Source organism: Lethenteron reissneri, chromosome 37 (genome assembly GCF_015708825.2).
Source record: "Lethenteron reissneri isolate LAM-NWPU_2019-01 chromosome 37, ASM1570882v1, whole genome shotgun sequence".
NCBI classification, from domain to species: domain Eukaryota; kingdom Metazoa; phylum Chordata; class Hyperoartia; order Petromyzontiformes; family Petromyzontidae; genus Lethenteron; species Lethenteron reissneri.
The window spans coordinates 14,393,484-14,421,285 of record NC_083815.1 but is presented as its reverse complement, the minus strand read 5'-3'; the positions used below and the strand labels follow the sequence as shown (position 1 = coordinate 14,421,285).

Here is a 27,802-nt window from a genome sequence, read left to right as displayed (position 1 = left end):
AGGAGGCTGTGATGGCGTGGAGGAGGCCGTGATGGCGGAGAGGCCGTGATGGCGGCGGGGGAGGAGGCCGTGATGGCGTGGAGGAGGCCGTGATGGCGGGAGGAGGCCGTGATGGCGTGGAGGAGGTCGTGATGGCGGGGAGGCCGTGATGGCGGGGGAGGAGGCCGTGATGGCGTGGAGGAGGCTGTGATGGCGTGGAGGAGGCCGTGATGGCGGAGAGGCCGTGATGGCGGGGGAGGAGGCCGTGATGGCGTGGAGGAGGCCGTGATGGCGTGGAGGAGGCCGTGATGGCGTGGAGGAGGCTGTGATGGCGGGGAGGCCGTGATGGCGGGGGAGGAGGCCGTGATGGCGTGGAGGAGGCCGTGATGGCGGGGAGGAGGCCGTGATGGTGTGGAGGTCGTGATGGCGTGGAGGAGGCCGTGATGGCGTGGAGGAGGCCGTGATGGCGTGGCGGAGGCCGTGATGGTGGGGAGGAGGCCGTGATGGTGTGGAGGCCGTGATGGCGTGGAGGAGGCCGTGATGGCGTGGAGGAGGCCGTGATGGCGGGGAGGAGGCCGTGATGGGGTGGAGGAGGCCGTGATGGGGTGGAGGAGGCCGTGATGGCGTGAAGGAGGCCGTGATGGCGGGGAGGAGGCCGTGATGGCGGGGAGGAGGCCGTGATGGCGTGAAGGAGGCCGTGATGGCGTGGAGGAGGCCGTGATGGCGTGGAGGAGGCCGTGATGGCGTGGAGGAGGTCGTGATGGCGGGGAGGAGGCCGTGATGGTGTGGAGGTCGTGATGGCGTGGAGGAGGCCGTGATGGCGGGGGAGGAGGCCGTGACGGCGGGGGAGGAGGCCGTGATAGCGTGGAGGAGGCCGTGATGGCGGGGAGGAGGCCGTGATGGCGTGGAGGTCGTGACGGCGGGGGAGGAGGCCGTGATGGCGTGGAGGAGGTCGTGATGGCGGGGAGGAAGCCGTGATGGCGGGGAGGTCGTGATGGCGTGGAGGAGGTCGTGATGGCGTGGAGGAGGCCGTGATGGTGTGGAGGTCGTGATGGCGTGGAGGAGGCCGTGATGGCGTGGAGGAGGCCGTGATGGCGTGGAGGAAGCTGTGATGGCGGGGAGGCCGTGATAGCGTGGAGGAGGCCGTGATGGCGTGGAGGAGGCCGTGATGGCGGGGAGGAGGCCGTGATGGTGTGGAGGCCGTGATGGCGTGGAGGAGGCCGTGATGGCGTGGAGGAGGCCGTGATGGCGGGGAGGAGGCCGTGATGGCGTGGAGGAGGCCGTGATGGCGTGGAGGAGGTCGTGATGGCGGGGAGGAGGCCGTGATGGCGGGGAGGAGGCCGTGATGGTGTGGAGGTCGTGATGGCGTGGAGGAGGTCGTGATGGCGGGGAGGAGGCCGTGATGGCATGGAGGAGGTCGTGATGGCGGGGAGGAGGCCGTGATGGTGTGGAGGTCGTGATGGCGTGGAGGAGGCCGTGATGGCGGGGGAGGAGGCCGTGACGGCGGGGGAGGAGGCCGTGATAGCGTGGAGGAGGCCGTGATGGCGGGGAGGAGGCCGTGATGGCGTGGAGGTCGTGACGGCGGGGGAGGAGGCCGTGATAGCGTGGAGGTCGTGATGGCGGGGAGGAGGCCGTGATGGCGGGGAGGAGGTCGTGACGGCGGGGGAGGAGGCCGTGATGGCGTGGAGGAAGTCGTGATGGCGGGGAGGAGGCCGTGATGGCATGGAGGTCGTGATGGCGTGGAGGTCGTGATGGCGTGGAGGAGGCCGTGATGGTGTGGAGGTCGTGATGGCGTGGAGGAGGCCGTGATAGCGTGGAGGAGGCCGTGATGGCGTGGAGGAGGCTGTGATGGCGGGGAGGCCGTGATGGCGGGGGAGGAGGCCGTGATGGCGTGGAGGAGGCCGTGATGGTGTGGAGGTCGTGATGGCGTGGAGGAGGCCGTGATGGCGTGGAGGAGGTCGTGATGGCGGGGAGGAGGCCGTGATGGTGTGGAGGCCGTGATAGCGTGGAGGAGGCCGTGATGGCGTGGAGGAGGCTGTGATGGCGGGGAGGCCGTGATGGCGGGGGAGGAGGTCGTGATGGCGGGGAGGAGGCCGTGATGGTGTGGAGGTCGTGATGGCGTGGAGGAGGCCGTGATGGCGGGGGAGGAGGCCGTGACGGCGGGGGAGGAGGCCGTGATGGCGTGGAGGAGGTCGTGATGGCGGGGAGGCCGTGATGGCGGGGGAGGAGGCCGTGATGGCGTGGAGGAGGCCGTGATGGCGTGGAGGAGGCCGTGATGGCGGGGAGGCCATGATGGCGGGGGAGGAGGCCGTGATGGCGTGGAGGAGGCCGTGATGGCGTGGAGGAGGCCGTGATGGCGTGAAGGAGGCCGTGATGGGGTGGAGGAGGCCGTGATGGCGTGGAGGAGGCCGTGATGGCGTGGAGGAGGTCATGATGGCGGGGAGGAGGCCGTGATGGTGTGGAGGTCGTGATGGCGTGGAGGAGGCCGTGATGGCGGGGGAGGAGGCCGTGACGGCGGGGGAGGAGGCCGTGATAGCGTGGAGGAGGCCGTGATGGCGGGGAGGAGGTCATGACGGCGGGGGAGGAGGCCGTGATGGCGTGGAGGAGGTCGTGATGGCGGGGAGGAAGCCGTGATGGCGGGGAGGCCGTGATGGCGGGGGAGGAGGTCGTGATGGCGTGGAGGAGGCCGTGATGGTGTGGAGGTCGTGATGGCGTGGAGGAGGCCGTGATAGCGTGGAGGAGGCCGTGATGGCGTGGAGGAGGCTGTGATGGCGGGGAGGCCGTGATGGCGGGGGAGGAGGCCGTGATGGCGTGCAGGAGGCCGTGATGGCGTGGAGGAGGTCGTGATGGCGGGGAGGAGGCCGTGATGGTGTGGAGGTCGTGATGGAGTGGAGGAGGCCGTGATGGCGGGGAAGGAGGCCGTGACGGCGGGGGAGGAGGCCGTGATGGCGTGGAGGTCGTGATGGCGGGGAGGCCGTGATGGCGGGGGAGGAGGCCGTGATGGCGTGGAGGAGGCCGTGATGGCGTGGAGGCCGTGATGGCGGGGAGGCCGTGATGGCGGGGGAGGAGGCCGTGATGGCGGGGGAGGAGGCCGTGACGGCGGGGGAGGAGGCCGTGATGGCGTGGAGGTCGTGATGGCGGGGAGGCCGTGATGGCGGGGGAGGAGGCCGTGATGGCGTGGAGGAGGCCGTGATGGCGTGGAGGAGGCCGTGATGGCGTGGAGGCCGTGATGGCGGGGGAGGAGGCCGTGATGGCGGGGGAGGAGGCCGTGATGGCGTGGAGGAGGCCGTGATGGCGTGGAGGAGGCCGTGATGGCGTGGAGGAGGCTGTGATGGCGGGGAGGCCGTGATGGCGGGGGAGGAGGCCGTGATGGCGTGGAGGAGGCCGTGATGGCGTGGAGGAGGCCGTGATGGTGTGGAGGTTGTGATGGCGTGGAGGAGGCCGTGATGGCGTGGAGGAGGCCGTGATGGCGTGGAGGAGGCTGTGATGGCGGGGAGGCCGTGATGGCGGGGGAGGAGGCCGTGATGGCGTGGAGGAGGCCGTGATGGCGGGGGAGGAGGCCGTGATGGCGTGCAGGAGGCCGTGATGGCGTGGAGGTCGTGATGGCGGGGAGGAGGCCGTGATGGTGTGGAGGTCGTGATGGAGTGGAGGAGGCCGTGATGGCGGGGAAGGAGGCCGTGATGGCGTGGAGGTCGTGATGGCGGGGGAGGAGGCCGTGATGGCGTGGAGGAGGCCGTGATGGCGTGGAGGCCGTGATGGCGGGGAGGCGGCCGTGATGGCGGGGGAGGAGGCCGTGATGGCGGGGGAGGAGGCCGTGACGGCGGGGAAGGAGGCCGTGATGGCGTGGAGGAGGCCGTGATGGCGTGGAGGAGGCCGTGATGGCGGGGAGGAGGCCGTGATGGTGTGGAGGCCGTGATGGCGTGGAGGAGGCCGTGATGGCGTGGAGGAGGCCGTGATGGCGGGGAGGCCGTGATGGTGTGGAGGTCGTGATGGCGTGAAGGAGGCCGTGATGCCGTGGAGGAGGCCGTGATGGCGTGGAGGAGACCGTGATGGCGGGGAGGAGGCCGTGATGGTGTGGAGGCCGTGATGGCGTGGAGGCCGTGATGGCGTGGAGGAGGCCGTGATGGCGGGGAGGAGGCCGTGATGGTGTGGAGGCCGTGATGGCGTGGAGGAGGCCGTGATGGCGTGGAGGAGGCCGTGATGGCGGGGAGGCCGTGATGGCGGGGAGGCCGTGATGGCGTGGAGAAGGCCGTGATGGCATGGAGGAGGCCGTGATGGCGGGGAGCATGCCGTGATACACTCATCTTACACTGACTCACTCATCATATGCTAACTCACTCACACATCATTCACTCACTCACACAACACTGACCCATTCACTCATCATACACGGATTCACTCATCATACGCTGACTCACTTACACATCATACACTCACTCACACTACCACTGACTCACACTCACATCATACACTGGGAGTGTCATGCTGCCAGCTATGGCTGCAAGTTTGGTCGTACATGTTATGTATATCGTTTATTGTTAAATTTGAATCTCAGTTCCTATGATTACTGTTGTTACATTGTTTTTATAGCTTTATTTTGGTGATTTTGAAAACATATGGTTAAGCCATGTTTCTTGCAGAAGTGCAGAGTTGACCTGATAACTTTAATCTAAATTGTCTTATGGTTGTTATTGTTTGACTTGCATCACACTGGGATTTTTGCACACAGCGTTGCAATATGGTGGGTTTTTTTTCTGAAAGATTTGCTGGTTTATCCAGGATGTTACTGTTGCGCGTCGTCGCTTTAAGATGTTCTTTGTTCATATTTTGTTTGTTGCGGTTGCACCCGACTCAAGAGCCGCATGGCTCACAGGGCTATACCTAATAAATGAAATTTGAAACTTACTAGTTGGCTTTGTTGGGTGGTGGCGGGTTTCAATGACACATGTATATATTTACGCGATCTAACCCAAAACAACCTCTACGATGGATGATATTGGTCACGAAAACCTACGTGTTAAAAATGATCAGAGCATGTTTGTTTGCATATTTTGCACAAGTATGTGTGGTTAATGCAGACGTGATGCCTTGAAAAAGCTATCTATGTGGTGTTTGAACATGTGAACACCTGTTTTATTGCCAGAAAGGGTAAAACCTATTCTTATTTTTCAGAAATTTGGGATATTGGTAAAAAAAACTCCATAGATATGAATACCTTCACAGTATCTTTAAAAAACAGATTGATCTCTATAAGATGAAATATTTAATGACAAGAGTCAAGTGTGGTACCAGTCCATATGGTGCACATTAAGCATGTAACGGCAGGTGTACACACAATTTCGGATGGTAAGAAACGCATCCTGCTCGAAATGCTGGTTCCCACGTGTTAAACCAGCAGGCCACATCAAACTCCGGAAAGAAAAAAGAAATCTCTTGAAGCGCTGATGCAGAAGAATCTGTTGAATCAGAGTAAACGATTGTTTAAAACGAAAATGCAACAAATTAATAATTTCATTTTATATTGCATCATTAACATCTCAACCTGTTGAAACTGTACAATTAAAAACTGAACAATATAATAGGATTTAATACACAGTAACTAAAACAAACCTGAAATGAGCATGTATACAGCAACGTGAAAAATGGAGCATTATAGTTAAACATAGCCCTTATGGCTGTACCGGAGCCGTGGGTGGTGTTGCGCGTGTCGGTGAGGCCATAGCATGCACGGATGCTTTCTGGAGCGGTGTGGACGGCACGGAACACCTTCGTGGGTCCCATGAGCTCCCGCCAGGCTCGCACCGCATCGTGGTGTGCCAGGACGTACACCCGTATCGGCCCACTACCGTACAACACCATCAGACAGGCTGCGTGCTGACATCATCTAGCATACATTGTTGGCCCAATTTCAACACCTGTCTAGAATGTGAAAAATGAAATGCTTGTAATAAAAAACGTATCATGCTTATCTATGGGACCTTTTTTCCATTATCAAAGTATTAAAAAGAAGAGAAGTTCTATCCTTGTGACAATAAAAAGGTTATTTTATTTTATTATGTTTTATTTTTATTATTTTATTACTTCCCTTCTACGTGACTTTACCGAAAGAACTAAGAAGATGAATCCCTGCAGTCACGAAAGCTTTAAATCGAAATAAAAAGGTGTTATGATGTTCAAGGAATCAAGTCTGAATTAACTACACCTACTTGTGGTATCTATTTGAAGTCTGAAAATCTTAACACCTATTTTATTGCCAGAGGGTAAAACCTCTTCTTATTTATCATGCTTAATTCACTAATTTATAGAAAAGGTTTGTACATTTAATTGAATAAATATTCATTTTTGCAAGACGAAAAATTAGAAATATGACATAAGCACTGCTTCTTAACCTTCTGGACCCATGGACCAGTCAACCTTCAAGAAAATGTTTTGGATCACTATACAATAAAACTACGTGGTATTTTACAAAAATTCTACGGGCCACTTAACACACATGGCCTTGAAGACCACTGGTGATCTGCAAATCACAGGTTTAGAACCATAAACACAGAACACAGGCAGTTCTCAACTTACAAACACCTGACTTATGAACACCCATACTTACGAACCAGCTTCCATAAAATAAAAATAACATTGATTTAAAACGTGTTACATGCAAATTTACAATATTTAACAATGCTTCCCTTCTTGTTGAACTGTAACACATTTAATAACATTGATCATATGGGCATTTAAATAGTGCATAATTGTGTTCCGACTTACAAACGGGTCTCAGGAACTAATTATGCTCGTAAGCCGAGGGCTGCCCATACAGTACCTAGGGTAGTAAAAAGGCAGCCCAATACTGTGCACAAAGGGCACCTTGTAAAGGCATCACCGAACGGTAAAGCAAATTTAAATTAATGAAACCAGGTGGCACATTTCTCACTGCAGTTTGCTCAAGTGAAATCCAATCACAATCTATCAGCGTATTTCTATAAAGAATACATCCACGCTTCATTTAACTTGCAAACGTGCAAAGTGTTTCAAAGTGTTTCAAACGTGCAAAGTGTTTCATTTTTATTTGTAGGTATAGAATGCACGAATATTTAGTTTTGCTGATTGACTAATGTAATGTAGTTACACGTATTCCTGGATTACCCCAATTCCCAAGGAATTATATTGGCTTTTTCGAGCATCGATACTCAAAATCGTGAGATTCCCTAACCATGGCCAAGACAGACACCTTTGGGATTTGCTAAATGAATATATTTTGGTGATCATATTTTGGGGACATTAACTGTGGTTGTCCACCTATGTGATTGTCCCATAACTGTGGAATTGTTACTAATGGGGAAGTAGATGAGCAGCTAGGAAAATAACAAAATGACAAACACTGACTTATTGGTTCCTCCGAGTAAGCTGACTTCAATGCAATCTAATTACATGAAAATTCAGATATGCAGTTTTAGATGTATACTCTAAAAATAATCACAGCCCTTTGTCACATTACAAGTGTATATATAAAAAAATGATGGAGTGCATTGCTTTTTATGATCATCTGATCCACTTCATAATCAAGAAATAAGTGCAGCTGTATCTCATAATGGTGTCAGAAAGCCAGTTATCCAACATAGCCAATGGACACAACTATAACTGTTTAACCAATACCAATAATATGCATATACATAGATACACACAAATGTACAAAACAGGTGGAGTGTGGAGCAGATGTGAGAATAGCAGGAGCTGGTTTACACGATTTTTGCATTGTGACATCACCGAAGGTGGATGCTTAGGCAGTTCATCCAGCAGTAGAATGACCATGCATACACATTTGGTCTAAATGTACTTTATCTGGGGTATATATTATATTTAACCTTTTTATGATTTAACAGCTTTAAACTTACGAATCCTGAGGCTGTGTGCGATTTCCCAGAGACTAATCATCCCACTTATTTATAATTACCATTACATTTCCCTCCATGATACAAAACGCTGCCACTATTTACATCTCTTTCCTTTGCTCACCACCTCATTTTATCCAACTGCATCCTCATGTTATTTCTCCCTATCATCTCCATTTAAATAAGGTTCAGAAATCATGAAGCAGTGACATTTTTATGTAATTATATAATATGCATTTCTGACAAATACTCGTTTGCCTACTCAGTGGCAAATTTATTATAAGTTCTATTTTATGTTGGTAAGTTTGATTGTTTATACCAGTTTCTCTCGCTTTACGCAGTACACATTCCAAAAAGGGGATGCACAAAGCGAAATTGCGTATTATAGACCGCATATGACACACACAATGTTGTCCTACATCGTCCGCATAAGAGTATTGGAGTAAATTCAAACCCATGGAGCAAATTCTGGGTGGAAATGGGTTTTCCGCATATACGCAAAATCGCACAAACCGAACCCGCATCAAGTGACAGAAACGTGTCTGATACTGGACAATAATATTTTGGTACATCCTCAATTATCACCAACATAAATAATAAAAGAGGTATTTAACGTTTTCAAATAACAAACATGTATAAATATACTCTTTGTTTTTTTTCGGTAAAGTCACGTAGGTGAAAACAATAAAAATGAAAACATTTTTACTTTATTTTCACCTACGTGACTACCGAAAAAACCAAAGAGTATGAATCCTTGCAGTCACGAAAACTTCAAATCTAGAATGTATAAATATGCTGCATTTCAATGTTGTCAATATCTTACTGCTTGTGCCTGTTAAATAGCCAATATATAAAACGTGGAGTACCGTATTTTCCCGCATATAACCCGCGGGGTATACCACTTTTTACAAACAAAACAAGACCCTGCGGGGTATATGGAGGTGCGGGCTATCCCAAGAATATTTTACACGTGTAACGTGTCGTAACTCGTAAAAAAATTTCATGGTAGGACTATCCACTATGCAACACTTACCTTTGACTAAAGCACTGCTGAATAAACCACTCACACTAAAATTACACATGTCATCACGTTTTAAATTATTCTAATTGTTTGTACAATAAAACGAGAATGTTTGAAGTGGGCGCAATTTGTTTACTGGGGACGGGGGAGCTGGAGGGAGAGGTAGGGGGTGCGAGGCAACGGCGTTACCGAAGTGCCACTATTATCTGCACAGTGCGCAATCTACCAGTGCTAAAACTGTACTTATCTACCAGTTATGTGTTATTTATTGGATATTTACTTTTGTTACTTAATCACTGTTTTAAGTTCACTCGTTTCCGGTTAGTTTGATTTCTTTGTGCACGTTATGATTGTAATGTTAACAATTGATAGTGGAATGTATTACAAATGTAAACTTCGTATTAATATGATGGAATTAAGCTGCGGTAACGACGTTAAAGATATGAATGCATGCGGGATATATGGAGGTGCGGGCTATCTGAAATGTTTTACACAAAATGCTATTTTTGCGGGGTATATGCATCTGCGGGTTATACAGTGGTATCTCGGAGATCGAACTTAATTCGTTTCAGAAGGCCATTCAAACACTGATTTGTTCGAACACCTAATTAATTTTCCCCATAACAATTAATGTAAATGACATTAATTGGTTCCAGACACAAGCAATCTCTCATTATAAAGCATTTTTACACGAAGTTTACAGTAATGACTTGAATAAAATCATAAAAAAATACAAGCAACACAACAAATAAATAAATGGAATCAATGAAATAAGTGATCATTGAACTTCACTTTACCTGTAGTAAGGAGAGTTGATGGCTTGAGTGGAAGGTGGTGAGGAGGTGGTAAAACCTTTGTCTGGGCAAGCAATCATGCACGCTGGCCATACGCGTCTCAGCCGTACAGGATCTTTCAAGTCGCGATTGCCCATTCGACCTCCGAATTTCGTTCGGTTTCCGGGGCAAAAAATGTTCGGAAATATCGTTCGAACACCGATTTGTTCGAGTTCTGGTGCTTTCGATCTCCGAGGTTCTACTGTATGTGTATGCCGGCTATATGCGGGAAAATACGGTTATTCTATACTGTGCATGTTCAATCTGGTTGAATAGTGTCTGCAATCGATTGCTCTCGTCTGGCGGGCACAAACCACGTGTAGTTAAATATCACATGCTGTATTTAATAAGTTATAGATATTTGATTTTCGGCAATATATTTAAGACATATTCAATATATTTAAAAAAATCTACATTAAATATGCAAAATGTTTATAACCTCGAATCCCACTTGGTATGAACAAAAATACTTTCCCTCTGCAACTCAATCTTTATCGTAACTTATTATTCTGTATCCTCATTCAGACCTACAGCTGCAAAGCTTGCACTCCAAGCATAAATGCAAAATGCATCTGCACGAGTTGAGTAAAATTGTAATGGCTGTAAACGCATTCATGTACAGCATTTGTGTTTCTACTCACCTTGCCATAAACTCCACCAATCGTTGAAAAAAGAATCTCCCTGAAAAGGACAAAAAAATAAATCCTTATAAAGAAAAAAAACGAACCATATACATTAAACAATGACGAACAAATACGTTCATGGGAATGCTGTATAGACGTTGAGTTCCATTGGTTCTAACTTAGGTCAGGCTTCGTTAAGCTGAAAAAAACTTCAACAGGCTCAGAAATAATGTTGTTCTAACTGCCATTAGGAAGCATGAGGAACATTTTAACAGAAGCACATTTTGATAAACTTGCAATGAACTTGCAAGAAAGGATTTGTTCACGCACTATAACTGCCACTAAGAGGTCCTTTATGGGCAAAAGGTACACCACCTTTCTAACAGCTATTTACACATTGCAGCAAGAAGGGGCCTGGGTTTAACTTCCGACTCGGGCACCTGTGTAGAGTGTGTATGTTCTCTCCCACTGTTCTGCAGAGTGTGTGTGTGTGGAGTTTGTATGTTCTCTCTCATTGTTCTTCATAGTGTCTGTGTGCCGTTTGTATGTTCTCTCCCGCTGTTCTGCATTGGTTTCCTCCAAATTCTCTGGTTTCCTCACATGACTGAAGATCATACCCATGCAACTGGCATTGCTGAAAAATGACCTGTATATAACTCAATTGAGATGACACGTAGCAACATCGCCCCCCTCCAGCGAAGAACTCGGCAGGACCATACTGAAGATTAGTCTTGAGGCTCAGTGAGGCTTTCATGGGTAATCAACCAAGCGAATTAATAATAAAGTAATGAACATCTTCATGTCCCTGTTGGCTTCAAATATCAGTGATCGTTCTTTATCACATAGCTCTCCAATTGCAATACCACGATCAATACAAGTGTGCAATACAAACAAATGTTGGTCATAGACTTGATAAACAGTATAAGTATGCTTACCTGTGTAGTGACATAAGAAGGGAGGGGCTGCTGGGGGCTCTGGGTCCCTGGGAGGGCCAGGCGCTTAATCCCCTTGGCGCCAGGTGTGGGTTCTCAGGCGGGTCAGACGCTTAAGCCTCTTGGCGTCAGGCGTTGAGTTCCCAGGCGCTTAATCCCCTTGGCGCCGCCAAAGGGGGGGGGGGGGGGGGCTGTGTGTGCTCTGTGGGATATCTGGGGGCGCACACGGCCCCACCCCTCGTTGGGGACTGGGCATATAAGCGGAGCTTCCTGGACGATCAGGGCCAGTTGTAACTCAAGACCCAAGACCCACGACCAGCCATCTGAAGACCCTGGGATGCTGTGAGAGCCAGTGGTGGGACTCTGGAACTCCCGACTCTACGACCTTGTGAGGGCGAGTTCCAGAGCGTAGCCAGAGTAGAGTATCTAGGCTGTGTACCTAGGCTCTGTACCTAGGCTGTAACAGAGTATCAGGACTGTTGGAGAGTTGGACTGTTGGAGAGTTGGACTGTTGGAGTGTTGTATTGTAATAAAGAAGTTACCTCTACAAGTGCCTCCGGAACCCGTTACACCTGTATAAACTAGGGTGATAATGTTAATATTTCAAATAGTGCTTGAAACACAGAGATAACAGTCACTCACCCTTATGCGCTGCATAGAAGCACTCCGAATCCCTTCTCTTCAATTTTAACTCTTTGGATTTCACTATTAAAAACTTGTTCTTTAAAACGTCCTGGTGCACAGCCTCAAAACACAGTACACACATACAACCATTAGACAGGCCTGCCCATGTCATGTGGATTATTTGACCATACTTCATCGCATCCATCAGTGCGGGTTGAAGGTGTGGAGCATAGACATGGGAGCAAAGTACAACACAGCAATGGACTTTGCTACACTGTCCTCTGCTGACAAATAATGTAGCCTCGCAGCAGCCAATATTACCTGTTATGCATGGCCATTGTCCATCCAAGCACTATTCAGGCATAAACCTACAAGGCTTGCGATGTCATGATTATTGAAGGTCATTTAACATCTCACCACCGTGGGCGCCACGGTGGCTAGATTTTTACTACCTCGCCTGGTTTATAGGGTCCCGTAGATTCGATCCCTACCATGATGCCTGTATATTTGGAGTTTTCATGTTCTCCCTGTGGTCGTGTTTTTTTACACGGGTCCCCCGGTTTTTCCCTTCACATTTCGAAGCATGCATTTAGAGTATTTGGCTGCTATAAATATCCAGATAAGCCACTTCGAGCTATAAATTATGGCCAAGTCACTTCTAAAAAAGAGCTATACAGTTCAGTGGGCTTTACCTGATAAAATAAACGGTTTAGTTTAATTTGGTTATTGACCCAAATGAAAACCAATAAAATTATTTGTATGTCTATCATCCTGTACCATTCCAGTTAAATTCTTGTACAGAAGGCTTGCCATGTGATGTGCGATTCTCTTCATTATCCAGTGTACAACATGGTTTAATTGACCGGTTGGTCGCATCTGGTGGATGCCAATTATAATCAACCTCAATTTTACTGCTTTCAAGTTCTCATTGCTTGCTCTGTATGACATTTTCATTTATTTAATGTGCTGTGTTCTCCGATTATTTCTTCATCATTTTCGGAATCATTTTACAGAGTTCTATGTATTCTTTGGCATCTTTGCGTTTTCATTTCTCCACTAATTTGTCTCCCTTTGCTTTCATTACATTAGCCCCATCTTGAATGCATTCTCTATGACAGCTATTGCATCATTTAAAAAAGCATACACATCCAAAAATCGCGTAGCAACCATAGTCCGAAGTCGACAGATTCTCCAATTCAAGCAAGGTTTTGCGTTAATATGGAAAAAGGGCTCAATGTTATCGTGCTGTTAAGTGCCAGGGCCACACAATTGTAGGTTTGTTCACCAACCTCCCAGGCAATGCCGTGCGCCAACGCGTCTGGTTTCAGGAGTGCCAGCGTGAGTTGCAGGCCTCGGCCCGCCATGACGCGGCCTGCACCACGCGCCACCGCCACCCTGCAGACGCACCGGCAGAGTTTGCTTAGCGGAAGATCCCCGAGTCCTAGGCTACTGCATTAGCGTGCAAGGCCCTACTCGGAAACCATTTTTAGAATCGATGACCATTTGCGAAAGTTAGGAACCAGGCGAACATACAAACCGCATGGCAGCCCAAGTAAATGTGTCCTCAATACTCAAGTAAAGGTGCAAGCCGGCAATGTGATGCTCCCTCCACCGCTAGCAGTGGAGGGAGCTCTAGAGGGGTATTTGCCTGCTCTTCCATGCTAACCAGATAGCTTGGAAAACTATAGGCATACCCACACTTTACTCCATCACACACAACTTGTCAATTAAATGACCGTGGTGTATACATTTTTCTGTTAGCAGTGTTGAAAACTTGCACGTGATGTCAGCAGGGGCTGGAAGATGTCGCATCGCTTTTGACTTGTTAAGAGAGACGGTTTTTGTTGTTGTTGAAAGATTGTGGTTTTGAATATTAAAGAGGTATTGATTTATTGTCACGAGACCATCTCGAGTTCAATCACATTAGACTAGATCATAAGCAAGGTATCGGCGAAGAAATCTTGACAACAGGTCAAGCAAACTATGGGGGAGAAACAGCGAAATGCCCAAGTGTTTCAACGTCTGTGCCGGGAGATAGAATTGAACCAGTGACCTCTGGATTGCAAGTCAAATGTGCAAACCATTACAATCTGTTTCTCACTTAAAAATGTAAACATGCTATGTTTGTTGCTAGACATGTATACGTGAAAAGTTACAGAATCAGTCACGTAGCAGTATAGTGCTGGCTGCTGGCAGGGAAGGGGATCTGCAGCTTACAGCAGCCCTGACTGACAGCAGGCCAGGTGATATACCAGAGAGGGATCTAGGGGAAGGGTCACGGAAGTGGCACATCGAGAACCCGCTAGTAGGTTCCAGAAGGGGGCATGGCCGGAGGTGGAGCCAGGTCACGCAGACAGTATAAGAGGGTCCCCTGGAGGGGACATCGGGGCTGTAGTTTGGATTGGGATCCCATCGTGCTGCTGGAGTCTTCACCGTCGTCTCCATCTTCACCACCTTGGCGTCGCCAGTCAGCGGTCCTGTTAACTGTCAGGCCGTGTTAATAAACAGTGCCTCCTACTCTTAGTGTCTCTGAGTCATTCACTACACATATATGCCAACCGTGACAACTTGGCATAGTAGGGAGCACAGATGGTGTATCGGCTAGCCATCTAAGTCAGTCAACCCATGGCACCTGCAGGGCCTGTTCCGTGACACCCTGCCAGCGGGCGTTCGACACTTCACGTGGCCTTAAAGTGCACCTAGCCTGGCACAAGGACCGTGGTAACATTACCGCCACTAAGTGGCGAATAGTGGTTGTTGTTATACATGTGTAGTGACAGGATGCCATCTGTTGACCATGGGGACTAACTACAGGTATGGGTGCGCTATACAACGGACAACCATAAGGGGGGCGTAACTGGGATGAATCGGGAAGCTCCTGGAACTAGCAGGAGAGTTCGAGACGTGGGACATAGCCAGAGGTGGGGCATGGCCAGAGGCGGGGCTTGGCCACGCTGGGTGATATATAAAGAAGAGGCAACCGCGGGTTCGGGGCAGTTGTGGGGGTTCGGGTCCTGGCTGCCGTCGCCATCTTCGCTACCATCTCTTCATCGTCGTCGCTGCTGCATAGCTGATCCGCTGTATGGTCCTCATCGTTGTAATAGCTACAGTGAGGGAAAAAAGTATTTGATCCCCTGCTGATTTTGTACATTTGCCCACTGACGAAGAAATGATCAGTCTATAATTTTCATGGTAGGTTTATTTGAACAGTGAGAGACAGAATAACAACAAAATCCAGAAAAACGCATGTCAAAAATGTTATAAATTGATTTGCATTTTAATGAGGGAAATAAGTATTTGACCCCCTCTCAATCAGAAAGATTTCTGGCTCCCAGGTGTCTTTTATACAGGTAACGAGCTGAGATTAGGAGGACACTCTTAAAGAGAGTGCTCCTAATCTCAGCTTGTTACCTGTATAAAAGACACCTATTCACAGAAGCAATCAATCAGATTCCAAACTCTCCACCATGGCCAAGACCAAAGAGCTCTCCAAGGATATCAGAGACAAGATTGTAGACCTACACAAGGCTGGAATGGGCTACAAGACCATTGCCAAGCAGCTTGGTGAGAAGGTGACAACAGTTGGTGTGATTATTCGCAAATGGAAGAAACACAAAAGGTCAATCTCCCTCGGCCTGGGGCTCCATGCAAGATCTCACCTCGTGGAGTTGCAATGATAATGAGAACGGTGAGGAATCAGCCCAGAACTACACGGGAGGATCTTGTCAATGATCTCAAGGCAGCTGGGACCATAGTCACCAAGAAAACAGTTGGTAACACTACGCCGTGAAGGACTGAAATCCTGCAGCACCCACAAGGTCCCCCTGCTCAAGAAAGCACATATACATGCCCATCTGAAGTTTGGCAATGAACATCTGAATGATTCAGATGACAACTGGGTGAAAGTGTTGTGGTCAGATGAGACCAAAATGGAGCTCTTTGGCATCAACTCAACTCACTGTGTTTGGAGGAGGAATGCTGCCTATGACCCCAAGAACATCATCCCCACCGTCAAACATGGAGGTGGAAAAAGTATGCTTTGGGGGTGTTTTTCTGCTAAGGGGACAGGACAACTTCACCGCATCAAAGGGACGATGGACGGGGCCATGTACCGTCAAATCTTGGGTGAGAACCTCCTTCCCTCAGCCAGGGCATTGAAAATAGGTCGTGGATGGGTATTCCAGCATGACAATGACCCAAAACACATGGCCAAGAAAACAAAGGAGTGGCTCAAGAAGAAGCACATTAAGGTCCTGGAGTGGCCTAGCCAGTCTCCAGACCTTAATCGCATAGAAAATCTGTGGAGGGAGCTGAAGGTTCGAGTTGCCAAACGTCAGCCTCGAAACCTTTATGACTTGGAGATCTGCAAAGAGGAGTGGGACAAAATTCCTCCTGAGATGTGTGCAAACCTGGTGGCCAACTACAAGAAACGTCTGACCTCTGTGATTGCCAACAAGGGTTTTGCCACTAAGTACTAAGTCATGTTTTGCAGAGGGGTCAAATACTTATTTACCTCATTAAAATGCAAATCAATTTATAACATTTTTTACATACGTTTTTCTGGATTTTGTTGTTGTTATTCTGTCTCTCACTGTTCAAATAAACCTACCATTAAAATTATAGACTGATCATTTTTTTGTCAGTGGGCAAACGTACAAAATCAGCAGGAGATCAAATACTTTTTTCCCTCACTGTATATAGTTGTACGTCGCCGATGTGGCTGTTTGGGTGGAGGAGCTATACGTAGCCCAGTGTGTATGTTACTCAGCGACCCTGTCCGTAAAGTGTTGAGAAATAAACAAGGAACCCTCTACAAGTTGCGTCTCGGATGTCGCATCATTACACATGTACGGCAAACTGGTAACCGGTATTTTACCGGTATATCCCATTCGGTGAACGGGAATGCAAAACACGTAGGCTTTCGCGACCAATGTTATTCATAATCAACGTTTTTGGGTTTAGATCGCGTTATTTATAAATGTGTCGTAACCCTCCACCACCCGACACGGCCAATTAGTAAAAAAGTGTCACGTTGACAAAGACAAATAGTTCACTGCTTTAGCCCACCGGTGTGTTGAAGCCACAACATTTACAATTTGAGTACGACGTTTCGCTAGTAATTGCAACCAGCATCATCGGGCAATTCGCCAGAATGGTGAGGTTCTCCTGTGTCTCCCGTTCTTATATAGAGCAGCAGCAGGGTGACGTCATCATTAACTCATTAACTCATCAGGTGCCAAGCTTCAAGGGGGGAGTGATTGTAATTATATACTAGATTAGTAATCAGGCTATTGTTACGATGCGAGTTGTAGATTAGTAATCATTTGGAATGTGTTTTATTGTGATTATGCTACATTAGTAATCAGTTAGTGGTTGTTTCCCTTATAAGTAATTGTAATGTATCTTATTTAATAATACGCTTCCAGGCCGCACTAAGCCTGTAGCTGTCTGAGCGATTAAAGTTATTTCTGTTTCTCTCAATTTCAATCGATTCTCTAATTAGTCTTTGCCAGTAGTAACTAGTTTTACACAACACTTCCACGTTGTCAAAATCAATTGAGTGTCCCTGTTGGCATGCATGTTCTGCTACTGCCGACAGTTGTGTTTGTGATAGTTTAATATTTCTCTGGTGTTCTTTTAGTCTTACACTAACGTTACGCCCTGTCTGTCCAATATAGCATCTGCCACATACACAATTAATCCGATATACACCTTCTGTTGATAATTTAGGTAATTCGTCTTTAGTGCACGTTACTAGTTGTTGAATTTTGTGTACTGTACCAAATCTTACTGTAACGTTTTGCTTTTGCAAAACACGGGCTAATTTATCAGTTACTCCTGAGATAAATGGTATTTTTATTGTTTTAATAATCTGATCGCTTTCAGCAGTGTTGCTTTGCGATCGTGATTTGGCTTTTAGTGCTCTGTTAATTTGAGCATTATTGTAGCCATTCTGTCTTAGTGCTTCTTTAACATGTTTAATCTCTCTCACTAGACTTTCACCATCTGACACTGTTTTAGCCCGATGTATGAGCGTCTTGATAAGAGAGGATTTCTGAGCTGGGTGATGATGCGAATCTGCATTCAGATAGGCATCAGTGTGCGTTGGCTTTCTGTAAACGCTGTGTGTTATTTTACCGTTTGGGCCATGCCCAAGTAAAATATCCAGGAACGGGAGTGTGTTATTCACCTCCATTTCCATGGTGAACTGAATGGCCGGGTTTTGTGCATTGAGATGATTTAGACAAACCAGAGCACTTGCCTCGAGCACATTAAAACCATCCTTTTGGTTTAGATATGTGGATGACACTTTGGTTGTCTGGCCACATGGTAAAGATACACTTAACGATTTTCTAAATCATCTCAATGCACAAAACCCGGCCATTCAGTTCACCATGGAAATGGAGGTGAATAACACACTCCCGTTCCTGGATATTTTACTTGGGCATGGCCCAAACGGTAAAATAACACACAGCGTTTACAGAAAGCCAACGCACACTGATGCCTATCTGAATGCAGATTCGCATCATCACCCAGCTCAGAAATCCTCTCTTATCAAGACGCTCATACATCGGGCTAAAACAGTGTCAGATGGTGAAAGTCTAGTGAGAGAGATTAAACATGTTAAAGAAGCACTAAGACAGAATGGCTACAATAATGCTCAAATTAACAGAGCACTAAAAGCCAAATCACGATCGCAAAGCAACACTGCTGAAAGCGATCAGATTATTAAAACAATAAAAATACCATTTATCTCAGGAGTAACTGATAAATTAGCCCGTGTTTTGCAAAAGCAAAACATTACAGTAAGATTTGGTACAGTACACAAAATTCAACAACTAGTAACGTGCACTAAAGACGAATTATCTAAATTATCAACAGAAGGTGTATATCGGATTAATTGTGTATGTGGCAGATGCTATATTGGACAGACAGGGCGTAACGTTAGTGTAAGACTAAAAGAACACCAGAGAAATATTAAACTATCACAAACACAACTGTCGGCAGTAGCAGAACATGCATGCCAACAGGGACACTCAATTGATTTTGACAACGTGGAAGTGTTGTGTAAAACTAGTTACTACTGGCAAAGACTAATTAGAGAATCGATTGAAATTGAGAGAAACAGAAATAACTTTAATCGCTCAGACAGCTACAGGCTTAGTGCGGCCTGGAAGCGTATTATTAAATAAGATACATTACAATTACTTATAAGGGAAACAACCACTAACTGATTACTAATGTAGCATAATCACAATAAAACACATTCCAAATGATTACTAATCTACAACTCGCATCGTAACAATAGCCTGATTACTAATCTAGTATATAATTACAATCACTCCCCCCTTGAATCTTGGCACCTGATGAGTTAATGAGTTAATGATGACGTCACCCTGCTGCTGCTCTATATAAGAACGGGAGACACAGGAGAACCTCACCATTCTGGCGAATTGCCCGATGATGCTGGTTGCAATTACCAGCGAAACGTGTTCCTGAACCGGTTCTCCCTGATACACTGTCGAGGCTCGTCGGCGTCCCGTGGGTTCTCCAGCCACCCCGGGGTGTGCGAGGGCCCCAGACCGGGTGGTCTGGGGTGGCCTTGCTGCCGGAGGGTGGGTGAGTCACGGGCGCAGTGGGAGGAGTGACCCAGCTGCAGCGAACACGCGGAGATGGAGACGGAGATGCGGCGCATGGCGCAGCCTGAGGAAGATGCCCGGGGCGCTGAGAGAGACCGTTGGAGCGGGGCGGGCCCGTCTGGTGCGGGAGTGACGTCGGGTGAGGCGCAACAAGGGAAGAGAGTGGGGGGAGTGGAGGGGTTGGAGAGCGCGGGGAGGGAGGAGCGAGGAGGAGAACGAGGGGGAGCACCGGGAGGAGGGGGTGGGAGTACCCCCGATCGGAGGGGGGGGGAAGGGGCGGGAGAGGCGCCCGCAGCCCAGGGGTCGGGGGGGGGGCAGTTGAGGGGGAAGACTGCGGGGGTTGGCCCGGTGGGTGCGGGGAGGCCCGGCGGGGGAGCGGGGAGGTGGCGCGGTGGAGCTGGGGCGGGCCTGACCCCGTTGCAGGCCAAGAGGCACAACTGCGTGCGGGTCGAGTTTAAGGAAGATGTGGAAGAGGGGGTCACCCTGGACAGGACGACCTTCGTGAGATCGGTTGTACTGGGAATGCTGCAGGTGGAGGTGGAGGACTTGTACTGCCTGATTGCCCTGCCGGGGGGGAGGGCATTCGATGTGAGCTTCACCACCAACATCCTGCTGCAAAAATTCCTTGCCCGTTTCGAGGAGAAGGCGGGGGAGAAGCCGCTGGCGTCTATGAGGACGCGGTTGCTATCGGACCTGGAGACGAAGGTCGTGACCGTGTTCCTTTATAATGAAGCGTTGCATGATCAGGACGTGGAGGTGTGGCTGCGGCAGCACTGTGTGGTCCTGTCGGGCTGCAAGAGGGTGCTGGATGCGGCGGGGATATGGACGGGGGCCAGGCAGTGGAGGGTGCGTCTGAAGACGGAGGGGGGGGCACTGAAGCATGTCCCGAGTGCTCTGAACATCGGCGGAAACAGGGGCTATGTGGTGTACGCGGGACAGCCCAAGCTGTGCAGGAGGTGTGGGGGGGGGGGCACCTGGCGGCAGCGTGTGTGGCGCGCGTTTGCTACAGGTGCAGGGCGCTGGACCACACGGTCGAGGAGTGCGGGGAGCCTGCCCTTTGCAACCTGTGCGGCAGCAGAGGGCATTTGTACAGGACCTGCCCTGAATCCTACGCTAACAGGGCGCGGGCATGGCGGAGTGGCCAGGTGGAGGAGGCGACGGAGGCTGCCGGGCGGGAAGCGGGCCGGGAGCGTGAAGGGGAAGGGAAAGGGGAGGTGGAGGAACCGCGGCCCCCCGAGGAGGGTGAGGGAGGGGGATCGGCGGGGGAGGGAGCACCACCACCACTGGAGGAGGCGGAGGAGGGAAGGGGAGACGGCACGGAGGACTCGGGAACGCCGCTGGGGAACTGGTCGGAGGTGACGGGTGAGGAGGGCGAGGTGGGGCAGCGGATGGAGGAAGAGGCGGAGGAAACATGGGAGGAAGTGGGGGGGAGGAAAAGGAAGCGGGACAGAGTCCTAATAGGAGCTGGCCCCCAGGAAGACACGAGCCCTTCAGGATCCGCGCCGGACTCGGGGGAGTCGGGGTGGAGGTGGGGGGAGGGGGGGGAGCGTTTGATCCAGGGAAAGCCCCGTAAATCAAAGGGGAGGAAAACGGTTAAGGAGAAGGTGGGCAAAGGCAGGAGGAGGGAGCACGCGCCGGAGTCCGACACGGGATAAATCACGCCCCGGCATGGACATATCCGCAGCATCGGTCAATGTGAGAGGGATGAAGGGGAAGGGAAGGAGGGGGGCAATCATGCAGTGGCTGCAGCTCACCAGACGCGATGTAATCTTCCTCCAGGAATGTCACCTCCCCTACACCCTAGGGTCGGAGGCTCTGCTGGACGGATGGAAGGGACAGTACTTTTGGTCCGGCAGCAACGAGAGCAGGTGCACAGGTGTGGTCACCCTCCTAGGAAGACGGGGAATGAGTGTAGAAGGGACCCAGGAAATAATACCGGGTCGGCTTCTCTGTCTAGACGCTACTTACCAGGGCGTGCAGCTTCGGCTGATAAACGTGTACGCCCCGGTACGGTGCATGGAAAGGAAGGAGGTGTGGGAGAGCCTGGCGGGCCTACTGGCCACTAGGAGGCAGGTCATCGTGGGGGGCGATTTTAATTGCCCGTTAGGCCTGGCGGACCTGGTGTCGGTGAAGGGGAGGAGGAAGTTGGATTCCTCTTCCAGGGAACTGAGGGAGCTGATGGGGACCTTTGGGATGGTGGATACGTTCAGGAGGGTGCACGGCACGCGGCCAGGTTTCACGTGGGCGGACAAGAGTGGGGGAACACAGTCTCGCATTGACTTTATCTTCGTTTCCGACAAGGTAAACGTGGGCAGCGCGGGGGTGGAACCTTTCCCCCTCTCGGATCATAGAATGGTGGTGGCGGGGCTTGTGATCCCAGGGGTGGTGGAGAGGGGGAAGGGAGTGTGGAAGATGAATGTAGGCTTGCTGGCGGAGCAGGAGTTGGTGGAGGATTTCAAGCGAGCGTATGCCAACTGGAGGACGCTGCAGGTGTGCTTCCCCACGAGGGTGGAGTGGTGGGGGCATGTAAAGTGTAGGATCAGGAAGTTCTTTCAGTGTTACAGTAGAAGAAAGGGGGTGGGTAGGGAGTTGAGACAATGGAACGCTAGGTTAGAAAGGTTGTATGGGCTGCTGGAGCTAGGGTTCCCGGTGGCAGAAAGGATAGCGGAGATGAAGGGGAGGGTAGCCTCAGTCCTGGAAAAGAGGGCTAGGCAATTAGTGTATAGGGCGAGGGTCAGGGCAACAGAGGATAGGGAGCAGTGTACACGATTTTTCCTTAAGGCGGGTAGGGAGGGAGACAATGAAATGAGGGAGCTGGTTAGTCCTACTAGGGGTAGACAGGTGACGACGGAAGGGATGATTAGTGTAGCGGAGGACTTTTATGGGGAATTGTATAAAAGTAAAGGGATAGATGGGGGGCGGCGGGAGGAGCTGCTGGGAGCATTGGGGAAGAGGGTTGAGAACCCGGAGGCGCTAGGGGAGAGGATACAATGGGAGGAAGTGGAAGGGGCGGTGAAGGGGCTGAACAAGAACAGGACCCCAGGCCCGGACGGGATCCCGGCGGACTTTTACATAAAATTCTGGGAACTCCTGAAGGAGGATGTTGTGCAAATTTGTAGGGAAACGTTGGAGGAAGGGCAGGTACCGGACGACATGCAGGAGGGCCTGGTGACACTGATTTATAAAGGGAAGGGGGAGCGTAGGGACCTGGGAAGTTGGAGGCCAATAACCCTCCTGAACGCGGACTATAAGATCGTGGCAAGGGTGGTGGCGGGGCGACTGGGGAAGGTGGTGGGAGAGGTGGTGGGGCCGGACCAGACGTGTGCGGTCCCGGGGAGGAGGATCGCGGACACTTTGGTGGTCTTGAGGGAGGCGATTGAAGGCGAGAGAGAGAGGGGGTGCCCGTTGGGGATCCTAAGCCTGGACCTGGACAAGGCCTTCGACCGCCTCTCTCATGAATTCATGCTGGCGGTGATGGAGAGGATGGGGGTGTGCGGGCCCCTGGTGGAGTGGGTGAAGCGACTTTATGGGGGGCTCAGGGCTAGGCTCCTGATAAATGGGGAATGCTCCGGGATCATCCCAGTGGGATCGGGGGTGCGGCAGGGATGCCCGATGTCCCCAGTGCTATTTGTCATGTGCATGGAGCCGCTGGCGCAGATGATAAGGAATGATCAGAGGATTGGGGGGGTGGTAATACCGGGGTGCAAGGAGCAGGGAAAGGTGACCCTGTACATGGACGACGTGGCCGTGCTATGCAGGGACGTGGCATCGGTATGGAGGGCAATGGAGGGGATGGGGAGGTTCTGCGCGGCCTCCGGATTGAAGGTCAGTGTGGGGAAAAGTCAGCTTATGGTTTTTGGAGACCCAAGGCTTTTCGAGGGTCGGCCGCCGGAGCTGAGTCTACAAACAGAGGGGATAAAGTTACTGGGGGTGGTTTTCGGTGGGGATAGGATGGGGGAAGGTAACTGGGAGAAGGGGGTGAGGAAGGCAATGGGCTGCCTGGGTAAGTGGGCTGGGAGGCGGCTCACGATGGCCGGTAGAATTATGGTGGTTAAAACAGAAATATTACCACCCCTAAACTACTTGGCGCAGGTGTTCCCGCCAGATGGGAGGGAGGTTAAGGCCTTGACCACGGCGATCTTCAGGTTTATTTGGGGGGGAGGGATGGAAAGGGTGAGGAGGGCCGTGATGTGTCTGCAGGTCCAGAAGGGGGGGAGGGGTGCCCCAAATGTGGGGTATACCCTGCAATCGACCTTTGTCTGCAATGCGCTGCGGCTGTTCTTCTCTGCGGAGCCGCGGGGCAAGGCAGCGTGGTATATGAGGTACCGACTGACGTGGCGGTTGCGGGGGCTCGGGATGACTGAGGCAGGAAGGAACACCCCTATGGACTGGCCGGGGAATGGGGTTAGCGACGTGGTGGGGAGCTACGTCAGGCAGCACGGCCTGAGCCGGTGGGGGGGTCGGTGGGCCCCCAGGGAGGTGCGGGCCGCGGCGGAGAAGGAAGAGGCCTGTGACGAGGTGGCCGGTGCGAGGAGGGAGACGCACGGGAAGATTTGGAGGAATGTGATGTCAGCAGTGCTCACGAAGGAGCAGCGGGACCTGTCATGGCTGGCTGTCCGAGACAGGTTGGAGACGCGGGGTTTCCTGTACAGCCGCCAAATGGCGCATACCCCCAAGTGCCCGAGGGGCTGCAACGCGGATGAAACTGCGGCGCATGTGATGGTGGCGTGCCCTTTCGCCCAGGAAGTCTGGAGGAGGAGTAAGCCGTTGCTGGCCCGTTTCGCCCTATCAAGGGTGACGACGCGGGACGTCATGTGGGGAGAGCTGCGGGGGGTGGGGAGGGAGGACAGGGACCGGGTGTGGGCTGTAATAGGAGCGACGAAAGAGGCGCTGTGGAAAGCGCGTAAGAAGGGACTGGAGGGGTCCCTGATGTCCCCGTTGGAGACATGTTATGTTGCGAGGAGTCTGTTGAAAAGGGTAGTAGAGATGGACCAAGAGAAAATGGGGCGCGAGGCCGCAAGGGAACGATGGAAGTGGCCGCTGCCCAGGGTGGGCTAGGGCGGGGGGGGGAGGTCCTCGCCGGCATCCGGGGGTGAAGGTGTGCGTGGCGGAAAGGGGAGGCTTCCTCTCCGATGCTGTGGCACGGGTGATCCCGGCCCAGAGGATGGGTCGGTGACTGAGCGGGACCTTAAGGGCGCGAGTGAAGGGGTGCCCCCTCGGGTTTCGGTTTGTTGTCACCGCCGAGATACTGAATAAATTTTAAAAACCGCAATTACCAGCGAAACGTCGTACTCAAATTGTAAATGTTGTGGCTTCAACACACCGGTGGGCTAAAGCAGTGAACTATTTGTATTTGTCAACGTGACACTTTTTTACTGATTGGCCGTGTCGGGTGGTGGAGGGTTACGACACATTTATAAATAACGCGATCTAAACCCAAAAACGTTGATTATGGGAATGCAAAACACGATTTTTGCCAACCCAGCGGCAGACGCAGAGGCTGTGCTCAGCAGGTAGAGCGAGGCAATTCAAGGGGGCCCTTGACGGCACTGGGGTGCCTGCCTGGTTACCAGGGTTATTCTCACCTCCGAGCCTCGTGTCGACATTGAGGCTGAGGTGCCACTTTAAGCTACTCCTCGCTCTCCAGCTGTGCTGCTGCAGCAGGGGCGGCGTGGTGCAGCCGCAGTGGAATGGCACGTCCATTCCCAACTCCTCCTTGCGACACAGCCATGCTCAATCAAGTGGCAACTTCCAAAGGCCTTATGCGCTGTGCAGTAACCCGCCCCGTTACACCACGCAACAGCAGGTGTACGTTCAACTTCTTTCACACCGTGCGTAGCCAACCATGCTAAACACCCTGACCCTCATCCGGCCAGCAAAGCTGTATGGATGTTACTGCACCAGTTAGTCCAGGGGTCGGCAACCAAAATAATAAGTAACGCAGGTTGCCGACCCCCCGAGTTAGTTGATCAGAAAGCAGGTCGCGTGCGGGGGGTAAAGTGTGGGTACGACCGCCTCCTCTTACTCACATCACACTGGAACCGGCAATCGATTCTCAACACCCCTCGTCACTGATGATCTCTTCTCAATGCCCGCGCAATGGAGGGCTAAGCAAGGTTACTACGTGCACAACGCCACTGAACTCGGACCCAAACAACCACCGCCAACACCAACCACCTCCATCCACCAATATCGACTCTACGTGGTGAGCTTTACGCAGTAAGTACGTGGTGAGCTACACGTGGTGAGTGTACGTGGTGAGTTACACGTGGTGAGTGTACATGGTGAGCTACACGTGGTGAGTGTACGTGGTGAGTTACACGTGGTGAGTGTACATGGTGAGCTACACGTGGTGAGTGTACGTGGTGAGTTACACGTGGTGAGTGTATGTGGTGAGTTACACGTGGTGAGTGTACGTGGTGAGTTACACGTGGTGAGTGTACGTGGTGAGTTACACGTGGTGAGGTGTACGTGGTGGCTACACGTGGTGAGTGTACGTGGTGAGTTACACGTGGTGAGTGTACGTGGTGAGTGTACGTGGTGAGCTACACGTGGCGAGTGTACGTGGTGAGCTACACGTGGCGAGTGTACGTGGTGAGCTACACGTGGCGAGTGTACGTGGTGAGCTACACGTGGTGAGTGTACGTGGTGAGTTACACGTGGCGAGTGTACGTGGTGGCTACACGTGGCGAGTGTACGTGGTGAGTTACACGTGGTGAGTGTACGTGGTGAGCTACACGTGGTGAGTGTACGTGGTGAGCTACACGTGGCGAGTGTACGTGGTGGCTACACGTGGTGAGTTACACGTGGTGAGTGTACGTGGTGAGCTACACGTGCTGGGTAGCCAGTGTTACTATCCGCGCAGAGGCGACACTTACTGCAGGCCCGCTCTGCGCTGCCTTGTTGTTGGTGTTGCTGCTGCTCAATGCAGCCACCAACTCAGAGTGAGGGACTCAGACTCGGCGACCCGGACACTCTGGGACCCATCCATGGACTCGGGGACCAGGGGACCGGGGACTCGTCGCAACGCAAGAGCGGCGCTGGCCTGAGACAGAGCCACTTGGGCCGCCAGCGCCGAGTTCCCAAGGCCGCGGGAATCGACGGAGCGACTCCACGTGAGGAAAACTCTTACGAATCGATTCCGTGACTCTAAATTAATCATCATCACGATCCGTGTGCAGATAGCCCCGTAGGTGTCTATTGTTATTAAACTTAATTTGGAGCTTTCGTGGCTGCAGGAATTACTCTTTGGTTCTTTCGGTAAAGTCACGTATAAAAATAAAATAATAAATTAAATACTAGCATACGACGTTTCCATTGCAACACAAGCAATCATCATCACTCTTTGGTTCTTTCGGTAAAGTCACGTATAAAGAGAAAATAATAAATTAAATACGAGCATACGACGTTTCGATTGCAACACAAGCAATCATCATCAGGTATAAATGAAATAGAAACACAAATCTAGTATACTTAGAAATGTAATGTAATACAACAGAGAGTCGGATAACATAACAGTCAACACCCTACCTGGTTGATTACGTTCTTCCTGAGAATGCTAAATTTGAGAGAGAGATAAAACACAGAACCAGAGACATATAGACAGACATATAAGCAGACATATATCACAAAGATACATAGAGAGAGACAAAACATAGGCACACAGAGAAACCACGCCTCTGTGTCGAGGCATCTGTCTGCTTATATGTCTGTCTATATGTCTCTGGTTCTGTGTTTTATCTCTCTCTCAAATTTAGCATTCTCAGGAAGAACGTAATCAACCAGGTAGGGTGTTGACTGTTATGTTATCCGACTCTCTGTTGTATTACATTACATTTCTAAGTATACTACATTTAAATTTTGATTTAAAGCTTTCGTGACTGCAGGGATTCATCATCTTGGTTCTTTCGGTGAAGTCACGTAGAAGGGAAGTAATAAAATAATAAAAATAAAACATAATAAAATTATTCTCACGACGTTTCGGCCACAACGCAAGCAGCCGTCCTCAGGTGAAAAACCAGGTCCGTCGAGGCGACAGAGTCTGAATGAAACAGCACACGAGCTTGGAGCATATATATAAGCTGGGCGCCTTGACAAAGGAATTCGCATATCAAGAGGAATTTAGCATATTTATGGGAAATGCAGGAATGTGATTAGTACTACATATGCATGTGCATTATGCAGGATTAACAGCATCAAAGGGAGCTGCAGGTACTGCTGCTGCTGCAGTTGCTGCTGCTGCTGCAGTTTCTGCTGCTGCTACA

The 27,802-nt window shown here is 50.7% G+C and overlaps 1 protein-coding gene across 1 annotated transcript; it reads right to left on the bottom strand.

The window, feature by feature from the left end:
• Nucleotides 1-5,219: 5,219 nt before the first annotated feature.
• NME6 (NME/NM23 nucleoside diphosphate kinase 6) lies at nt 5,220-26,642 on the bottom strand. The gene is made up of 6 exons (XM_061566821.1): nt 26,417-26,642; nt 13,188-13,293; nt 11,917-12,019; nt 10,361-10,400; nt 5,661-5,821; nt 5,220-5,435 (listed from the first exon to the last, which is right to left on the bottom strand). Exons 2-6 carry the CDS (start codon nt 13,260-13,262, stop codon nt 5,287-5,289), a joined length of 528 nt encoding a protein of 175 aa, XP_061422805.1. The 5' UTR covers nt 13,263-13,293; nt 26,417-26,642; the 3' UTR covers nt 5,220-5,286.
• Nucleotides 26,643-27,802: the final 1,160 nt, after the last annotated feature.

Coding starts and splice junctions, on each gene's coding strand:
- NME6 (XM_061566821.1), bottom strand. CDS start 13,262: ATGGCGGGCCGAGGCCTGCAACTCACGCTGGCACTCCTGAAACCAGAC. Junction 12,020..13,187: donor CGCACGGCATTGCCTGGGAG/GTTGGTGAACAA, acceptor CTGTGTTTTGAG/GCTGTGCACCAGGACGTTTT. Junction 5,822..10,360: donor TTGGTGGAGTTTATGGCAAG/GTGAGTAGAAAC, acceptor GTTGTACGGTAG/TGGGCCGATACGGGTGTACG.